General features: G+C 46.4%; 2 protein-coding genes across 6 annotated transcripts in view; one reads left to right on the top strand and one right to left on the bottom strand.

Moving 5' to 3' along the window:
* CTBP2 (C-terminal binding protein 2) overlaps positions 1–15,663 on the top strand; it is a gene marked incomplete at its 5' end in the record, with an annotated part of 126,125 nt that extends 110,462 nt beyond the window's left edge. For all 4 annotated transcript variants that reach the window (XM_080912537.1, XM_080912538.1, XM_080912539.1 and 1 more), the window contains 8 exons: positions 6,564–6,718; positions 6,913–7,057; positions 8,212–8,418; positions 11,655–11,869; positions 12,219–12,349; positions 12,810–12,937; positions 13,294–13,411; positions 15,174–15,663. In XM_080912537.1, coding sequence (XP_080768663.1) covers positions 6,564–6,718; positions 6,913–7,057; positions 8,212–8,418; positions 11,655–11,869; positions 12,219–12,349; positions 12,810–12,937; positions 13,294–13,411; positions 15,174–15,354 — 1,280 coding nt within the window. In that variant the 3' untranslated portion in view covers positions 15,355–15,663. The remainder of the gene's footprint in view (positions 1–6,563; positions 6,719–6,912; positions 7,058–8,211; positions 8,419–11,654; positions 11,870–12,218; positions 12,350–12,809; positions 12,938–13,293; positions 13,412–15,173) is intronic.
* A 1,339-nt stretch (positions 15,664–17,002) lies between these two features.
* The window catches only part of ZRANB1 (zinc finger RANBP2-type containing 1), a 53,943-nt gene continuing 50,714 nt past the window's right edge, over positions 17,003–20,231 (bottom strand). For both annotated transcript variants that reach the window (XM_080912541.1, XM_080912540.1), the window contains one exon: positions 17,003–19,579. In XM_080912541.1, the coding sequence (XP_080768667.1) occupies positions 19,361–19,579 (219 nt within the window). In that variant the 3' untranslated portion in view covers positions 17,003–19,360. The remainder of the gene's footprint in view (positions 19,580–20,231) is intronic.

Genomic DNA, 20,231 nt, shown 5'->3' on the forward strand with positions numbered 1-20,231 from the left:
GCTAGCCTGGGCTGCAAAGTGACACCCTGTCTGAAAAATCCATAGTTTTTTGTTGTCGTCGTTGATTATCTTGTTTTTAATGCATACTGAAATCCAGTTATGGAAATGTGGCTGGTGGTGTGGCTAGGCCTTACTATTCTCTACCTTTAGGCTGATCCCTAGGTCCATAGCTGGAAAATCTGCTGTATAGCCAATCTAATTACCATAGCATTGAATGTAGTTCACACGGGGGTGGGAGCCATGCCTCTAGATTCCCAGGGGACCTCAGACCTGCATTGCTGCTGCCTCTTCCTTCCCATCACCACTGCAGAGTAGAGGGACATACTCTCTAGGATCTTTCCAGCATTTTCCACCCACCCAACCCAGAACCTTGATTTCAAGGCTATGGGTAGCCACCACCCCTGGAGAAATACAGCCTGGATATCCACAATGACCTCCCAGAGAAAACAGAGTCTGCAGGACCAGGGTTGACTTTGTACCCAGGCATGCTGCAGAATCCTAAGCCTTGAATAGGAAGCTTACCAACTTCTGGCAGCTAGTTACCAGGAAGCACCCCCTCAAATCCTAAAACCTCCTTAAGATTCATCTCTGGCCAAGTCTCCTGAGATTTCATCTGATCTGAGCCAGGGTGTCATGGCCACATGTAGAAGAGGCTAAGGCAGCACTGGTTCGTATGTGACAGCCTGGGATGGTATCTCAGAGCAAGGTTGCAGGAGGAGATGCTTCCTAGCAGGTCACTCTAGAAATAATGATGTCCCCTCTAGGCCAGTGGTTCTTCATGGTAGGCATTTAACAGTGCACTCTGAAGCTGTCACAGCTTAGTCCTCAGGTTTGAGGGGCTTATGGAATCCTGAGTGGGCACCTATTTGGCAGCTTATGCTTGGGCTGGTGGGCATTACTTTTTTCCTGGGGTGTATCCCCCCATGTGGCCCTCCTTCATTCCCAGCTCATCTTGTTTCTGTGGTGGATAAGAAACCTTGACCTTCAGGCTCCTTTCCTCATTATAAGAGAGGTCAAGGCCACTAGCGCACAGCAGGGAGATTTCAACAGGCCTCACATTGGTGCTGAGGCCGGTGATTTGAGAACTGTGCCAAACAAAGCTGGGGTTTCTGATAACTGGTGTTTTCTGATCTTTGAGATGGTGTGATATAAAGTGGTGACTCTTAGCAAAACATCCTGTCTGAATTGGCTGTGGCCTGCCTCCCACAACTGCCACCATTGTCTTTACTGCTCCCAGAACCCTTCTGCTGTTGTATATATCCCAGAGTTCTACAGTGTGCTTAGATGTTGTTGGCAGAGCAACATAGTCATGTGTGGAGTGCTTTAAGGTTGACCTGACCTAAGTCCCAATGTTGGGTTTGTATTGTATTGTATCTATACATCTCTATCTATAATCTTCATCTATCCTTTGTCTACACACTCATAAACCTATTTTGTTTCTAGAAATGAAGGCATTGTCCCTGGCTAGGAAGGTCAGGCCATGTTGGACATATAATCAGGGAGAAGGCCCATACCAAAGGGGGAGCGCTTCTTAGGATACTTGGAAGACTATTGGGCCCATGAGGAGTTTACCTTGCAGGTGATAGGGGCTCTTAGACCTCCCTACACATCCCACCTTCTGGCTTTGTGCTCCTGTAGGTAGGGCAGGGAGCTTACCCATTGGCCTCCCGGGTCATCTCATGGGTCTCAGAGCAAGTGATGAGAGACATTTACAGACTCTGGCTTCTTGCTAGGTACTCAGTCCTATGGCAATACATTTTTATCTTGGAATCTCTATAAGAAATGTTTGAACCAACTCCTTTCAGTCTGCCTTGACTTGACCTTGCCATTCCTGGGTGCATCCCTTAGGTTTTGCTGCACAACAGATTAATCTAGAAGCAGTCTAACGTGACCCAGCAAGTCAGGGCAGCTGGTGGAAAACATCTAGAGAATCCCAGCATGCAAGAGCTCCCTGCTCTCTGGCTCTCCAGACCCCAGCTCTGCCAGTGTACGGCATCAGGAGTCCCAGAGCACACAGCTATCTTCTGTCCCAGTGGCAGATATCAGCATTGTGAGAGTGTGTTTACCAAGGAGGGTAATGTAATGGGAAGCAGGGTGAGCAGGCTCACATTCACTGGAGATGACTCAGACATTCTTACTCCCTCCAAGGACACATCCAAGCTCCACCAAGGACCCAAGAGTCACAACTTCACAAGGACTACTTTACATTGGAGTAAGAAATTCCAGCTCTTGAAATCCAAAGGTGGCTGGGTTCTTACTTATTTTATTATGTATAGGTGTTTTCACCTGCATATGGGACCATGCATCAGGTGCAGGCAGTACCAGCGGAGGCCACAAGAGGGTGCCACAGCTCCTAGAACTGTTGAGTTCCAGATGGTTGTCAGCCACTATGTGGGGGCAGGGAAGGCCAGATCCTCTGTAAGAAAGCATGCTCTTAGCTGCTGAACCCTATCCCTCCACCCCCTGCCATTAGGTTCTTAATCTGCAAGCAACAGAAAACAATTCAGACCACATTTTAGACAGGGATCCTTTTCCTTCAACTTTACACATACATTATTTAAGAAAATGGTAAGTGCACCTCAGAAATCCAGGGCAGGATTGTGGGACAGGATCACCACATTCTCTTCCTGCTAATACTTTGGGAAGCATGGCGGCCATGGCATCCCAAGCCAGGAGACAGCTCTGGGCTTCCGTGTCCTTAAAGCACCAAGGGTCGTCATCTGTGTGTAACTATAGGTTAGACTATAATGTATTCATAACATCCTGTTTAAAGGAGTTGACAGCACATCTGCTTGCAGCTCTGTCTGTATGTCGGATGAGATCGTGTGTTTCTGGATATGCAGCATCATGAAGAAATGCAATGCTTTTTTTCTGTCTACAGTGACAGGGAGACTAGGTGGCCAGAAAGCTCCCAGCATGTCTCTCTGAAAGTCACTTGGGATCTACAAGGCCTTGGAACCTTTGGGTCTGGCTTTACTGAGGTGGCCAGCACAGATGTGAACAACTTGGCTTGGCGTTGTCTTTGGCTCTCTCTAACTTAACACCACTAGGAACAGCTTCAACTCGAAGCAGTTTTCCACCCAGGGACTGGCAGCAGCCGTAAGCAGCAGCACCACAGCGCCATGCGGATGAGTGAGGCCCGTATTGTATAGAGGCAGTCCTGGAGCCAGCTACTAATTGACACCAGGGGGACCGGCTGAGCTCTCCGCCTCACATGTAATTCTGGGTAGGCCGTTGGCAGCAGGGCACTGACCAAGTTCCCTTAACAAGCCTAATTGTTGCTGGACAGAGCAAGCCTTTGGGGAGCGGGAGGAGCCATTTTGGATAGTCACTGAACACCTTGTTGTGAGGTGTCTCCCTGGTGTGGAAGGCTGGGACGGATGTCGGCATTGCTAGGGTCCTTGTCGGTCTTAGGGTTTAGCCTTGAGCACTGTGTCTTGTGACTGGAAGCCTAAACCCCATTTTGGAGGGAAGCCTCATTAAGCATTGTGCCTTTAGCTTCCTTTCCCCCCAAATTCCCCTAGCTATTGATGAAGTGAGCCATGGTCCAGGCCAGTGGCCAACCTGAGGACTGACCCCCCCACCTCTGAAGGCCATGTGTGTATCACGTTAATGCTTACAGTGAGGTGTACCAAATATATTAAAAATGGTTCGGTTTGTCAGAATTGTTGGAAGAGATGGGATGGATGTCTGCTAGTAGTGTTTGGGGCTCTGCCTCTGATTTCGTGTTCTGTGGTATTCAGGGGGCACATTTCCAAGTTCTGCTCCTCACACCTTGTGCCAGGTGGCTCCTGTCACCTACCCTCACACCCCTATTTCGCACCCTTCCTTAGCCAATAGGTCTGTGCCCCCACCCCACCCTCGGCATGCTATTAGCGAATTCTCCCCTGGGATTTATACCTCAAGCCTTATACATGGTACGCCATGATACCAGGTGTGTACCATGGACCCACCTCAGCCTAGGGAAAGAACAAAGGATAGGATTCACCAAAGAAAAAGGAGACCAAGTCAGGAAGGGAAATGATCACTAGGCAACCTGGAGTTTGTTACCCGGGTAACAGATGCATGCTCTGATATTGGAGATGGACATCTTAGTTGGTGGCTCTCAGCCACTCCACATGCACTGGATGGCTCTAGATCCCTGGCTTGTCCCTGGCTCTGTCCTCCTTGGCGAGGTGGGGTAATTACTACTAAATCTACACCTAAACTTCTGACTTGGTGCAATGACCCATCCTGTTAGACCTTTTAAAGCCGAGCTTCTCACTGTCCGGTAGGGGTTCTTACCTGTGCCTTCTGGTGCTGCCAACCCCCTCCACCCCTTAGTAAAAAGAAGGCAGGGCTGATGTCACAGGCTTGTGCCCCAGTTTGAGTGCTCATCTGCTTGGCAGATGGTGCTCCCCGGCTGATGGAGAGGACGGATACAAGTGTGAGATCACTGCCACCTCACTTGCCCCCTCTGTGACCTGGGCGCAGCAGCCATGTTCAGCATCTCACCTTGACCTGCTAAGGTTAGAGGGACCGTTGAGAGCTTCTGTTTTCTTATACAGCAAGCCTGTCAGTTATAAGAACCATGGACCAGTGAGAACATGGGGTGAAAGGATGTTGGCACTTAGGACCAATTGGGCACCCAGCTGAAATTATGGGTCACAGATTCTCAGGTAGGTAGCAGGCACACACAGGGATGCCTCGACAACACCAGGATCTGACTGTCATCGGTCTGCGATGGTCCGTGATTCCCTTTCAACCCCAGCTCGTTCTTCTGAGACCAAGACAAAAACGGTGTCTGTGTTCTAGGCCCCTCATCTGTCCTGAGCCTCTGCAGGTATAATGTGGGAATGCCACCAGCCGCGCAGTGGTTGATGGTAAGAGTACCAGAGGAATGTGTGACTAGCCCGTGAGGTACAAGGGGTATCCATGAATGACCAGTTGGGAGGGTTGTCTTGGTGTGACAAAACAACTTGGGGGTGGGGGTTAATCCAGCTCACAGCTGCCAGGTCACACCCCGTTACTGAGCGAAAGCAGAGCAGGAACTAAAGCAAGAGCTGTTGACGCTGCTTGCGGGCTTGCTCCCATGGTAGGGTAAGCCTGTATTCAGGACCATCAGCCTAAGTGCTGATACAGACCACAGTGTGCTGGGTCCTTCATCAATCATCAGTCAAGAAAATACCCCTTAGCAAAGAGGTGGAGGCCTGAAGGTGAGCTTGCTTTTTTTTTGCAAAAGGCTTTGGGTACCTTCATGGCCACATAAAGGCCATGTGGCTCCTAGAAAACCCTGTGTTCCCTGATCTGAGGGAACACTTGACCTTGGGCAGCCTCTGAGAGGATGAACAGACTAGGAGGAAGGAGACAGCTCAGCTCAGCACCTCTGTGAGAGTGGCGAGAGGCAACAGCCCTGGCCACAAATCTCCCTGCACGTAGGTGGCACTTAGGCTGCTGTCGACTGTATCTGGATATCTGAAGGCTGTTGTTAGTTCATCACACTTAGCTCCTTGACAAGGAAACAGCTTGTGAAGTGTCCCCAAAGCCAGGTCTAGAGCAGGAGGCTGTGAGGTCCCCTGTCAAGGAGAGGTTGGGAACCCTGCTCCCGTCCCCAGCAGGTGATCCCAAAGGTGCAGTGATGTTGATCAGGTGCTACTGTGCTGTGGGTGTCCCGTCTGCTGTATAGACACAACTGAAGGTGCTAGGGCTGAGCTGCATGGAGGACCGGCAGAAGCCGCATGCTGAGAATTCAACAGAATCTGCACTTGAGTACCAGTAGGGAATATGTATGGACTGGGTCCATCCCTATTCCATTCCCAGATGGCCCTGCTCTTTATTCATAGGTGATAGGCTAGGGCTGCCTGCTTGCCCTAGGAGTTCTCTGAAAAGCTCTTTCAGAACAAAAACCTCTGCAAGTTTCCTATGTTTGACTTTATGCTGGCCTGTTTTTTTGTTTGTTTAGAGACCCAGTACATGTGGGAAGGCACAGCAGCAAACCTGTGCCCCATGATGGTGAATGACCCTGTTGTGTGGTCACAGTCTTGGCCTTGGGTTTGACCTAGAGGTATCAAACTACATGCTGCCTTTTTTATTTTTAGGTGGGGCCTGGATTATTATTTTTTTTTAAAGATTTATTTATTTAATGTATGTAAGTACACTGTAGCTGGCAGACACATCAGAAGAGGGCATCGGATCCCATTACAGATGGTTGTGAGGAGCCACCATGTGGTTGCTGGGAATTGAACTCAGGACCTCTGGAAGCACAGTCAGTGTTCTTAACCATGTAAGCCACCTCTCCAGCCCGGGGCCTGGATTATTAGTGTGTGTGTGTGTGTGTGTGCATGTATGCATATATGTCCCCAGTCTTAAGAGTGAAGTGAATTCGTGCCAGAGCCTTGCATATAACCTACAGCCATTAAACCCGTGATCTAAGAGCACTACCCTCGTTAGTTGGTGAGGCTGCGCCCTGTCCTGCCCTGGACACCGTTGTGCTCTCTGCTTCCCTCAGCATTGGACATTGAGATAGATGTCCTCTCAAGCCCTTGGCACAATGTGCTCACCTCACCGTTTCTCTCTCCTTACAGGTATCCGCCCCCAGATCATGAACGGCCCCCTGCACCCCCGCCCCCTAGTGGCACTGCTGGATGGCAGAGACTGCACTGTGGAAATGCCCATCCTGAAGGACCTGGCCACCGTGGCCTTCTGTGATGCACAGTCCACTCAGGAAATCCATGAGAAGGTGGGTCCCTCCAGTGAACACAGTCATGCCCAGGAGTGCCATCTTTGGCATTCACGATGTCCTTAGCCCACTCTACCACCCTCAGCCACTTGCTCATCCAGGCACCATCCCGCCATGTCTCCATCCTGTATTTCTGCTAACAAAGTCTCTGTGGGTACCCAGGGACTCTGACCTGTGACTCATGTCCCCGACAGGTGTTGAATGAGGCTGTGGGCGCCATGATGTACCACACTATCACCCTCACCCGGGAAGACCTGGAGAAGTTCAAGGCTCTGAGAGTGATCGTGCGAATCGGCAGTGGCTACGACAACGTGGACATCAAGGCTGCTGGCGAGCTCGGTGAGTCAGAGAGATGCCCGGCAGCCATGCTCAGTGAACAGGAGAATGAGCAGAAGGCAGAATTCAGGGCCGTTGTCCTAGAGGTTGATTCATGGGGGTGTCTTGTTCCCCCTTTCCCATGTAACTGTAGCTTCGCCTCTGCCTTTTAGCACTCCCAGAAGGCTTAAGGACTGGAAAGTCTTAATGAGATTAGCAGTGGCCTAGTAAGGTCCTCTCCAAGGTCAACGCACCAAAACCAAGCAGACCACTGCCTGGCACTCATGTCCAGAGGGCTGCCCAGAGTCAGAATGACAGGCAGAGGCCGAAGACACGGAGCCTGGGCTTGGGGGAACATTTGGGTCTTGTGCATGAAGTGTTGCCACCCCTTCCTTATTCACGAGGTTCATAAGAGATGCCTCAGAATAGCTGGAAACCCAGGTCTTGATGGTGGCCACAGCAGCTTGGCCATCCATAGCGTGCACCTGCTCCTTGGGCTCCTGTCACTCCTGGCACAGGAGAGTCAGTGCCATTACAGAGGTCACAATCTGGGCCCACAGCATTGAGAGGTGGGCTTTGTTTTAGTTTTCAGCCTCTGCATTTAAGGAAGCGATTTTTATGTACCTAAACCCTAAGGTGAGAGCAGGGCAAAGAAAGCTGTACCTTTGCTGCACCAGCCTGTGTCCACAGTGCATTCGTGGGACAGCCTCACAGGGGAAGGTGGGAGACATCTCAGGGAAAGGGAGAGCAGCCGTACCAGTTCCAGGCTTTCCACCGAAGTCCTGAGGAATGGTGGCTTCCTCCGTCCTCAGCCCAGTCAGCCACGTTCATTTCCAGTCAATAGCCTCTCCAAGTTCCCTTTTGGCATGATGTGAGGCCAGAAATGTAAGTTTAATAACAATAACTTGCCACAAGTGGCCTCCTGGTTTTTTTTTTTTTTTGTCCTTTGGGCCTCATATCAGGGATAGAAAAGGTGGAGTTTTTCTAGCAGTGAGCTAAGACTAAAGACCATGTAGGATTTGGGTGCAGTGGTGAGGGGTGCTGAACATCAGAAACAGAGAGAAAACCTGCTGAATGCTTGACCCAACCCTTGACTCTGGAGGGTTCTTCCATTTCTAAGCAGGGTGCTTGGGGAACTTGGGTCTTCGCTCACCCCTTCCTGGCCGTTGCCCTTTCAGGGATCGCCGTGTGCAACATCCCGTCTGCTGCAGTGGAAGAGACGGCAGACTCGACAGTCTGCCATATCCTCAATCTGTATCGGCGGAACACGTGGCTCTACCAGGCCCTCCGAGAAGGCACACGGGTACAAAGTGTGGAACAGATCCGTGAGGTCGCCTCAGGAGCTGCTCGGATCCGAGGGGAAACGTTGGGCCTCATTGGCTTTGGTACGTCCCCCTTGAAGATGGGTTTGGTGTGGGGGGAGAATCTGAGCCTGTTCTACAAGAGTGTTTCCATGTTGCTGGTCAGGGACACAGCAGGGGTGCACCCTCTGCTGATACCAGAAAGGGGTATGTTTAGTTAATCGGGGTGAGGGGATAATGCTTGGCCCTGTGTTTGAATGGTAACCTGGGCCCTTGAGTCCTGAAGGATGCTGAATTGCAGGTGGCATCCTGTAAGTAACATGAAGCCACTTAAAGATTCAAGCCTGAGGGTAAAGCCGGGCCATGGTCTTGGTCTTGAAAATTTCTTGCGAGAATGGGACAAGGCATGATCTTTCTGGACCTGGTTGTTGCCATGGAGATAGTTGAGCAGAGGCCCTCCCTGGGCATTATCAGCAAGTGTGATAGGAGGGCCAAGGAAAGTTTGAGCAGAGAAGGGAAGCAGACAGGTGCTGCAGCTAGTGTTCACGTGGGCTGGAGTAGGCCGCTCACCTACTCTACAAGCAGGGAATTATTTGGCTTCACGGCCTCCATTTCCGTAACTAGAGATAGCAGCAGGAGATACATGGTCGCTACCTCTCGAGACTCAGGGCAGTGTGAGGACCGCACGGGATAGTTCCATCGTGGCTCCCAGAAAACATTTCCAATTTGCATCACCTTTAGCTCAGAGCCAGCTGAGGGTTACGGCTTCTGAGAGGCCACTTGAAAAGAGGGACCAGTTGCTGGATGACTCAAGGACTACTCATCTTTCTCCAGGGCCTGACTCCCTGGCCCCTGGAGCAGTCAGGGTCTGAGGTGAAGTGCTCAGATGCTGGGGAAGGCTCTGAGGTACCATGGGCAAGCACTGCAGCATCCTCTGCCGGTCTCCTCGGGTGCTTCCTGTGACTCTAAAGTGCTCGTCCAGTTTTGGAAGCCCTTTCTGGTGAGGCTGTAGTGCAGCCGGCCAACTGGCGGGAAGCTCTCCTCATTCTAGAGCCTTCAGATGGACAGCCCCATCACACTAGTGCTTCCTAAGCTCCTCTACATTCACGGATGCTGTAGTCTCCCTGGCTCTCTGCAGAGATCTGACTCTCTGTGGCCTGTAGTGGACAGACGGGAAGGAGGCTATTTGTAGGCTCCCCTGAAGAGCTGCAGCCAGCCTGGTAGCCACCAAGCGCATCCTCTTAGCCCTACTGAAAAGCATGAGGGTATCCTTGAGAACCTGAAGCAGAACTGTCTCTTAGGCTACCTGCCATACTTATAAAAGTTGTCCAGGCATTTGCCTATCGGGACTTGATTTCGTTTTTAATTTGGCACACAAGGTTTTAGATACCATTATGACATTTTTTAAATGTGTTTTATTAAAAACTAGGACACTTTTCATCATGTCACCTTTACCCAGGGTCTACACTTCCTGTGTGTGTGCTGCCAAATAAATGGGTTTTGTCGTCACGCGGCTTGTGCCCTTAGGTTTTCATCTACGGGGTCTGTGGTTTTGACAGTGCTTTATTCAGAAGCTCTCTGGGTGTACACAGCTCCACTGAGAGGGGCACTGTCAACATGGGGTGTTTAAATCTATCTTGGTGATCTGGGTTCCTGCCACCTCCTGAGATTCTAGACCTACGAAGGCCTCGGGCCACAGTGCAGGAGGCTGAGTACCCGGTTAGAAGAAATCGTCCTCTTAGGCATGGAACACACAGAGGGCTTCTCAATCCATGTTTCAAGGATGTCACTAAGTCCTCGTCTCTGCCACACTTCCTGCTGCCTTCCGCCGTCCAATCCTGCAGTGTGACTAGTCCAGCTGGTCAGCTGTGTCTTCAAAGGGGGTGGTGGTGACATTGACACTGCAGCTGTCCCTCTCTGTCAGAGTGACCTTATTAGTCCTTTACGGGGAGGGTGGCTATGAACCAGATTAATTGTCAGCCGCTGGCTCTTGGGAAATATGCATCTTCCTAACAACTCAATTTCAAAAACACTTTATGAGGGTCTCTATGTGGGTGTACACCTGCCCCAGAGTACATTGGGGTCAGAGAAGCAGAGTTGGCTCCCCTTCTACCATGTAGATTCATTGTCAGACCTGGCAGCCAGGACTTTTTACCCACTGACCCATCAACACTGACCTGCCCACGTATTTGAATAGTCTTGTTGTTGTTTTGGGGCTGGGGCTTGTTGTTGGGCAGTGTTGTTGTTGTTTTTGTTGTTGTCTTTTGAGACAGTCTCTCTCTGTTCTGGAACTCACTCTGTAGACCAGTCTGGCCTTGCACTCACAGAGACCTGCCCGCCTCTGCTTCCAGAGCACTAGAATTAAAAGGCATACAGCACTATGCCTCATTTAAACAGGGTTTTAGACAAAGTGTACTTTGTAGTCGGCCTAGATGAAATCCAGCCAAACCATCATTTTCAGGCTAAAATCTGCTGAAACAGGAAGTGCTGTCAAAGGGGAACTATCGATTTGAGCAGAGGCCATTGTGGAGTTCAGAGGGCTTTTGTGGCCCAGTCTCTGACATCCATTACGGTGTGGAGTACCCTAGACTGCGTGCTAGAACTGGGCTTCAGAATACCAAGCCTTAGGGGCAATGTTGCTTTGACCATCGTACCACTCTGAGAGGCAAATCCAACAGAGGCCAGGGTAGAAACACTGATGCTCACATACTGAGAGCAACCAGCATGGCACTGACACTTACACCTGCCACACAGAAATGAGAGAACAGGACCCAGTATTGAAGTCTGGACCTGAGGAAAGGACATGTGACATCCATTGCATTCTAAATGAGTATTGGTTCGAAAGTGTCCATGATAAATATTTAAAAGAATCTTTTGGGGCTGGAGGTGGCTTGTCAGCTAAGAGGTGTACTGTTCTCTCAGAGGACCCAAGTTTGGTTCCCAGCATCCATACTTGGCAGTTTACAAACTACAACGCCAGCTCTGGGCAGGCATTTTTTCAACTGAGGTCCCTTCCCTTCAGATAGCTCTAGCTTGTGTCAGGTTGACATAAGATTAGCCAGCACAGATATCCTCCTCTGGCCTCTAGGTACCTGCATTTACATGCATAGATCCACAGACATATAACAAAGTCTTTTTTTAAAAAAAAAAAGCCTGTGGCTGGTAGAAACATCATCACAGTTTGAGGAGACACATTCTGCTTTGGCACGGTAACTTAGTAGCACTTCCCAGCAAAGATGATAATCTATGGTTATGGGGTAAAGTGGGCAGCACATAAGATCTACAAGCCTTACTCACATGGACATTCTATTTCCGCACAGGTCGCACTGGGCAGGCAGTTGCTGTTCGAGCCAAGGCCTTTGGATTCAGTGTCATATTTTATGACCCCTACTTACAAGATGGGATAGAGCGGTCTCTGGGCGTCCAAAGGGTCTACACCCTGCAGGACTTGTTGTATCAGAGCGACTGTGTCTCCTTGCATTGCAATCTGAACGAGCACAACCACCACCTCATTAATGACTTCACTATCAAGCAGGTAATTTGAAAGCAAATGTGCACAGACTTAGCTTCCACTGTGGTTTAATGGCACTCGCCATGGGCATAGCAGACTGCAGGGAAGTGTCCCTGGGACAAATCAGTAATAGGAATTAGGACCTGGCTTGCTCCAACCTTCTGTACCTTGTGGCTCTGTTAAGAAGGAAAACATTCCTGGCCTACTTTTATGATCAAGACTTTCCAACCTCTTCCCCTGAACTGCCGCCTATAGTGGAGAAACACCAGACCCGCAGAGCTCCTAGCTTGCAGCTTTGTCTTGTAAAAGTCAGTTCCAGAGATTCCTCCTGCTACTATGATGAAATATAGCCAGCTTCTCTTTCCTTCTGCAGATGAGGCAAGGAGCGTTCCTTGTGAATGCAGCCCGAGGTGGCCTGGTGGATGAGAAAGCCTTAGCTCAGGCCCTCAAAGAGGGCAGAATACGAGGAGCTGCTCTGGATGTGCACGAGTCTGAACCCTTCAGGTATGTATGTGTGTGGCTGGGCATATGCTTCTAGCTTCCTACTGAGAACCTGGGGGCGGGGCGCTAATTCCACATCGGAAATTTGAAGAACCTTCTAACACAAGTTCCTGGGTAGGAAATTCTGCAAATGATGCTTAGTAGAGTCACTGTTTTCTTCTAGGGACTCTGCAGTACTGTGAAAAGATCCCCAAAGGACATTAAAGAGGGCAGAGGGTGATGTCTTGATCTAGAAGGGATCTCTTGACTGGCTTTTTTTTTCTCTATGGGACACCTGTTCCTATAGTTGTGGTCACTTGTTCCCCTGCACCCAGCCCTAATGAAACCTGATAGAGGGCTTTCCTGCTCTCTACCAACATCTCTCAGTCACCGTCTCTTGGCCTCAAGGCCTCCCATATATATCAGTAGTGATTGTATTACACTTACCCCATCTTTACTGAGTATTTTCCATTCATTCACCCAGCTTTGCTCAGGGCCCATTGAAGGATGCTCCAAATCTCATCTGCACACCACACACAGCCTGGTACAGTGAACAAGCATCACTAGAGATGAGGGAAGCAGCTGCCACTGAGATCCGCCGAGCAATCACAGGTGAGCTCCCAACACCCAACTTTTTGTATTTGGTTGGGTTTTCTATGAACTCTTTAACTACATTTCAAGGAGGAATCATATACTCCAATTACAGAGTGTAACTGAAGACAGACAAGAAGACCACTTTCTTAGTGGCATAGGCTGAAGCCACTATATATAATAGGAAAATTCTGTGACATTAAAAATAAACATTTGGCTCAAGCTACTAAAAGAACCTGCTTCCCAACTAAGTTCATTCACAAAAACCCATAGAGGAGGTATCCTCTGACTAACAGGACACATGCCATGGTGCGCGCACACTAAGCACATGCTTCAAAAATAATGCATATGATTAATTACTACTCTCTTTACTCTAGGTCGAATCCCAGAAAGCTTACGAAACTGTGTCAACAAGGAATTTTTTGTTACTTCAGCTCCTTGGTCAGTCATTGACCAGCAAGCAATTCATCCCGAGCTCAATGGTGCCACCTATAGGTGAGAAGAACTGATGTTATCTAGGCCTGAGCACAACGTGTCAGACAAGAAAAACCCAGACTGGAGTAACCTTGGCCCTTAAATGAAAATCAGCCATTTTGACGTCTTTTGTATTCCATTTTCAATGCCTAAAATTCCTGGAGTAAATCATCTTTTCCAAGGTGTTAGGAGGCGGAGCTGTTCAGGTTGATTTGGGTTTTGAGACAGTGTATGCACAAGCTGGCTTCAAACCTGTGCACTTCCTTTATATGTGTATGTACAGCCCCATGACCAGCTCAGCAAATTCCATGCAGAATAGGAAATGCCAACAAGAAGGGCTCCATAGTAGTCACCTTGAGTTCAAGGTAATAACCCCAGACAGAATGACCTCCGTGGGAAGCCAGTGCGGACTATGCTTCCTGTTGAATAATGAGACCAGCATTTTCTGGTTTCACTCTTCTGTCCAGAACAAATACACTTAAAAGTAACAATAGTGTCATTTGTGGAGGTCGCCATGATCGACCTCCATTATTGCTGGCTTCTAGGGAAATTAATCAATTCCACTGATTATAAAAGGAGAAAGAAACCACCTTTTAAAAAGGCATCCTTTAGCTTTCTGGGGCCAAATTATCCTTTACTGACGTATGTAATGTCATGCTGCCATGACAGCTAAATGTGTGACAGGTCGTTATCACATTATCTATTCTAGTCCTGGTGCTTGAACACATTGGAAGGATGAGATTGGGTTTGGTTTATGTGTGAAAGCTCTGAAGAAGCTATGCATTTGCTTCTGGATCACAGGAGTCTTGCATCCCACCCAGTCTCACCTTTAGTTTTTTGAGATTTTTTTAGTTCTTTTATGATATAGCCCCCTTCTTTGACTAGTAGGTCACCTTTAGTTCTGGTGAGTCACCAGGCCTGGGCCAGTCTTATCTCTTCTGCCCTCAGACATACTTGTGTACATTACACCATCAAAATGCCATGTTCATTCATTTAGTGCCCACCCCACTCTTCCTTCAACTCATAAATCTCTTTGGCCCTCTAGAATATTCCATGGGTTGCAAGGGATCAGAGCTTGGAAGACTCTTAAATAAACAGTGCTGAGAGGTGCTGGTGACAGGTTGGCTTCCAGTGTGGAATGTCATCCTTGCTACCTCAGTTACAAAGAGTTTGGTAACTCTAATACAAAATGAGAGTTAATATGTTGAGGTGCATTGTGTCTGAGAACCATATGCTCTGTAGGGAGCCCATTTATACACATAGTGCCTAATGAATGTCCACATACAGAGAGAGGCACTGGACCAAATAACCCATTGACCTCTTCTAGGACCATAAGACTAACCAGCCTAGAGGGCCACTGTCTAGCTGTCACAGGAGTGACTTACATGGCTAAATGAACCATCAATTCATTCTGCTCAGTTCTGGAAGTGAAAGTCCCAGGAAGTCCCATAACGTCCTGTAGAAGACCCAGGGAGTGCCCTATTCTCCCACTTACCCCAAATTTCTATCTTCTCGTATATTAGATTCAGATTTGAACATGAAAATTTAGGAAGGAAGCAAGCTTTGATAGCCACTTTAAGTACTTTGTGAAATAAGCAGGGACAAAGTCACCTTACCTGACTGGTTAATTCCCAAAGGCAACTTCTGAGTTTTAACACATATAGTGTGCTTTGGGGTTAAGGATATAACAAAGCTTTGTGTACTGTCTGATGACAAGTGGGGAAAGGCCAAGGATTTGATAAATCTAGACTGAATTTAAGGCCTGTTTCTGTGTGTTTCTTAGGTATCCTCCAGGCATTGTAGGTGTGGCTCCAGGAGGGCTTCCTCCAGCTATGGAAGGGATCATCCCAGGAGGCATCCCTGTGACTCACAACCTCCCCACCGTGGCACACCCTTCCCAAGCTCCCTCCCCCAACCAGCCCACAAAACATGGGGACAATCGAGAGCACCCCAATGAGCAATAGCAGAGAATGCCTGAAGGTAATCATTCAGATAAACTTGGGACCAAGAGACTGTAGAAAATGGATGAATTTGATGGTCTTTTAAACTGATCCTGGACATCACTGATACTGCAGTGTTAAAGCTACAAAAGCTAGGAAACGGAAGATGGCATCTGCTTCCAGAAGTGTGAAATGACTAGGACGTGATTATCAACGACCAACTTCTGTTATTGTGTGTTAAGTTTTTCATCTGTGCATCAAATCACAAAGAATAGAGCTTTTCCTTTATCAATCCCCTGGGCACAGCAGGTCCTGCGCAGCTTGTTCTAGAATGTTGCATCAAGAGCTCCGAATATCAATAAAAAATTGAGAGGAAATCCCCATCAAGACTAGTCCCTTTGGTCTCCAGGGGCTGGTGCCTCCTTTGCTGATAGGAAGATTAAAATTAAGACAAGATGGGGAGGACATTGTTTGCCTGTGTAGACATCTCCGGGCACAGGATTGAAGAAGTAAAAGCTCCTATACAGAAGGTTTCACATCTGAGCAGCAAATTTGGTTGTTAGTTCAGTAAAACCTTCTGATACAAAAAAACAACAAAACAAAAACAAAAAAAAAAAAAAGAACAAAAGAAAAAAGTATTAAGTTTCACAAGCTGTTTGTACTCAAATATATTTTCTCAGTTTCAGATCCTCAGCTATTTTATTGAGTGGAAAGTCTTGGACGAGAAGGGTTCAAGAAGAATAATGTTGCATTTCCTTATGTCTCAGGAAACACTTTTTATGGTAACCTGTCAGATTGTCTATGAACAAACCCACTTTTTTAGACATTGATAAATTCTTTTCTTCACGTGATATTTTATACAAGAACACTTCAGATGTGCTATTAGATGTGACTGATTTTAACAAATCCTATTAGATTTGTATCAGCTAGTTACATGTTCTATTCATAGTCTTTTGTGAATCATTGCCTTTTTTGTTTTTAAAGATGGCCTATTTTGAGCCTTTGTATAGGTACATTCCTGTTTTTGTGACAAAAGAAAAACTTTAAACTGTCCCAAACAGAAAAATAATGGCTATCAGAAGTATGTTTTGTTTTAGTGTGAGTTACCGTTACTGTATTTGTTTATTGTAAAGGTGGACATTTAGCATTCAGTGCAGTTTTCAATAAAAAGTAATTAAAATTTCTTTTAAGTCCTGACATTTAAGTACATCTCACCTATGTGTAAAAGCTAGCCTTTGAGATGTCATCACACTGACAGTGTCTGATCTCATAGAAGTCCAAATTAGGCAGGCTCTACCGAAGATAAGGTAGTGCTTTAAAGTGAAGTCAATTTCAGAAACAAAACTGGTTAATTTTTAGAATTTTGATTTTAATATGCCCAAATGTAGGATGTGAACTTTTTGTTTGGGGAAGGGGGCAGGGGGAAAACCTAACCTAATATTTACAAAGTGACCACAGACCTTCTAAAAATTCTAAATCTCACAGTTCCAAGGTTCAAGAGAGAATGCCTGCCTGGCTGGCTGCCTTCTTTCTCAGGACAGTGTTCCACCTTAACTGCTCTATAAAATGAGCTCACATGGAGAATCTTGTCAGTGACTGAAAAAGTGGCCCCAACCTCCTACACAGCAGCGTTTTACGTCTAGAGTAGTAAACCTAACAGTCAAACAGAAAGTCAGATCTGAATCCATGGTATGCCTAGGTTTTGTTTAATTAGATTGTGGTTGCTTAAACAGTCCTTTAGAAATTATTATATATAAACTGACTCCAAAGAATGACAACATCAGGATAAAAACAAAGTACTGGTTTCATCCTAGAAAAAGAAGCATAAAGTCCACGTAGTTATAAAAGTATTACTGTCCAGTCTGTCTAAAGATTCCTACACCTGCCACCCAGCCATGTATAATAATCTTTCACAAAGGATGGCATTACACTTTCTTGGGACAATAATTATGGCTGTTGGTTTAGTTCAAGAGCTTAACATAGCACTGACTTGCCAAAAATGTTGGCCTTTTAAGAGCTAGCAGTCTGCTATAGAAACTAACGAAAGCCCCATTCCTGTCTTAAGAGCCCAAGAAATGGAGCCTCCTTTAATTCTTTCCCACAAGGAAGAATGGGTACCTATCAAATATGTGTGGTCAGGGCTACTGGTCATAAATAAATAAATAAATAATTAAATACAGTGGGAACTCGGGAAAGAGTACTCAAACTAAAATATGCAGAACAAGGCTCAGCAGTCTTGAGCCTGACTCTGTACCACAGGTTTGGATACAATGCAGATGCACCCAGAGACTAGTTTTTCCATCTCAGCTCTTTGTGGCTTATTTGGGAGGAAGGTTTTGCTTAACTGGATCTCTGCCTTCATAAAAATCAATTCTACACATGGAGATCAGCTATTCTAGGTGCTATGGATTCTAAGTACTTAGAATGACAACCTTCTATTGACTTCTATCAATAGAACAAATAGTCAATGTGTAGAAAAACATTTACCAGTATTGTTACCACAATTAATTTATATGGAGTCGCCTAACTGTGAAAATTGCTTTCTGGTTTTAGCATGCAGCATAAATGACCATTCATCCTGGGAATACCTTTTTACCTAGTTTCACAAGAGAGAGAGAGAACTAAAGACATAACAGCTCATAGGTATTTTTTTTTCTTTTTAGTATTCCAGCAAACTTAAAAGTTGTGTACACTTCAATACCATCTCATCAAAGAAACAAGATTTAAAGGTTTTACAGCCTTCTCATTAATGGGAGGAAAAGAGGAAGTGTGTGTATTTACTACTTTGCAGCTGCTTGCCACATCAGTCTAAGTGCTTATCAGGACACTTTGTGTTGTGCCTGAGTAGGTCAGAGATGTTTACCCAGTACTAATATATCCCTGAAGTGGTCAATTAATACTCGCCATAAATTTTTTTCCTAAAAGTATGGGTTTAACTTTAAATAATGGCTAGAACTAACCAACATGCAAAAATTCTCAGACTACACAGAAACTGATCATACAATGCATTGACCACCTTACTGCATTTTAAAAATCTTTATTCTGTACTGAACTGTATTCCCAAGCAGCCTAAGCAAAGGCATGCCCTTAATACAGGTCTGCTTAGAGCAGAGGTGACAAAGACAGGAAGAATCTGAAGACTTGTCTGCATGGCCGCCTGGGAACAGAACAGGTTGAGTCCAAGTGACTGCCACATAACCCACCCAGTGACCAGTAAGCCTGTTCCCTTTCCATCTATCCATCCAGGGTATCAGTGCACAAATGCACCTCCCAGAGTCAAGTCAGAGCCCCCATTACAGGGCACTCTTTCAAACAAATAAATATCTAAATAATGAAAGGGGTAAATCACAAAATTTAAACAGAAACTAAAACCCTCTTCAAAAACGTTTATGCTAAGTTCACTCCAAAAACTTGCTAGTTTTTCTTGCAGTTTGTTCCTAAGGGTTTGATTTTTTATTATTATTATTATTATTGGGCACAACAGGAACTAAATTATTAATAAAATAAAGGCTTGTTTATTTTTATCTTGCCGTGGATAATTTGTACAAAGTTTCCAAATCTCTGACACAATGGAAAATGGGTCTTACGGTGGGAGCAGGATGTCAGGTGCTAATAAGAGTATCTCAATGGTCTGTCTGCTATGTGCTTTTGTGAGTGCCCATGCTGGGAAAGTGGTCTTGGTAACATGAAGATGCTGGTGCACTTTTCCTAGTACACAACTTCTTAAACAACCACATGCGTTACATTCATAGACAGATTTACAATTTGAAAGAAAAAAGTTCTGTCAATAAAATTAGGGTATTTTTTTTTTCTTTTTTTAACAAACTGTAGTTCAACCAAAGTTCTCCATCTCCTCATGCAGATGCACTCAATTCTCTCCAGTGAGTGTGGAACAAAAAGATAACTTGGGCGCAGATCCGGCATGGTATAGCTGGCTCCATGCTGAATATTCAGCTTAAGACACCACACTAACTTTGGGGCCATTTCAGACCTGATGCCTTAGTGTTTGTTTCTCCTTAGGTGTTTGTTTTCATTCATCCTCATCATCTTCATCTTCCTCTCCATCAGACAGGGATGTACAAGGCCGGATCTGTCTGTATCGGTCAAGCCATTTCTCTATCATTTGTGTGACCAAGGGGTGGTTTCTCCGCCGAGAGCTTTTCTGCATGGCCACTAGAACTCCCCCTTCAGTCACACAGCAGTCCAGCCACTCTCTGAGCAGTTTCTCTTGCTGCTCCTCATTACCTAGCTTTTAGAGGAACATGAGGAAAAAGCAAAGTAACACAATATGTCAGATACCTGGTAGGAATGACCAGCAGCTCCTGTGATAATGAAAAAGCAAACAACCGTTTCCACCCCAACTTCAACCTTTTCTTGGTTTATCATTAAAACCCAGACGGTTTTTGTGGTTGAGCTTAAATGAAGATGCAGCCTTCCACCCAAAAGGGGCTAAGCAAACACCCTAGAAAGTAATTTATTTGACATGCCCTCAGAAAAATACCCGGAAAGGAATACGCTTCAGACATGACAAGGTAAGTTCACTGGGTAAAACTATATTTGGGCTGAATTGTACAAGGTATGGTCTATGAATTCTTTTCCATGATACTGTGCTTGTGTTTTGTGGGAATTACTAGACTACATAATAAATAGCCAATAATTTTCTACAATTTTTCTGGATATTGTTTTATATATCTTCACTACCTCTCTGGCTGGTCTACACTGCTGTCACTGCCTAATGGCAGTGTGTGTGTGTGTGTGTGTGTGTGTGTGTGTGTGTGTGTGTGTGTGTGTGTGTATGCGCTCTCAGCTCCTTGCCCACCATACCCTCTCAACTCACTCCCCTTACAATGTCTTTTCTCTACTAGGCCTTTAACCCCAGATAGAGGGGCTGAAGTTCAAGG

This window comes from Micromys minutus, assembly GCF_963924665.1.
Source record: "Micromys minutus genome assembly, chromosome: 2".
NCBI classification, from domain to species: domain Eukaryota; kingdom Metazoa; phylum Chordata; class Mammalia; order Rodentia; family Muridae; genus Micromys; species Micromys minutus.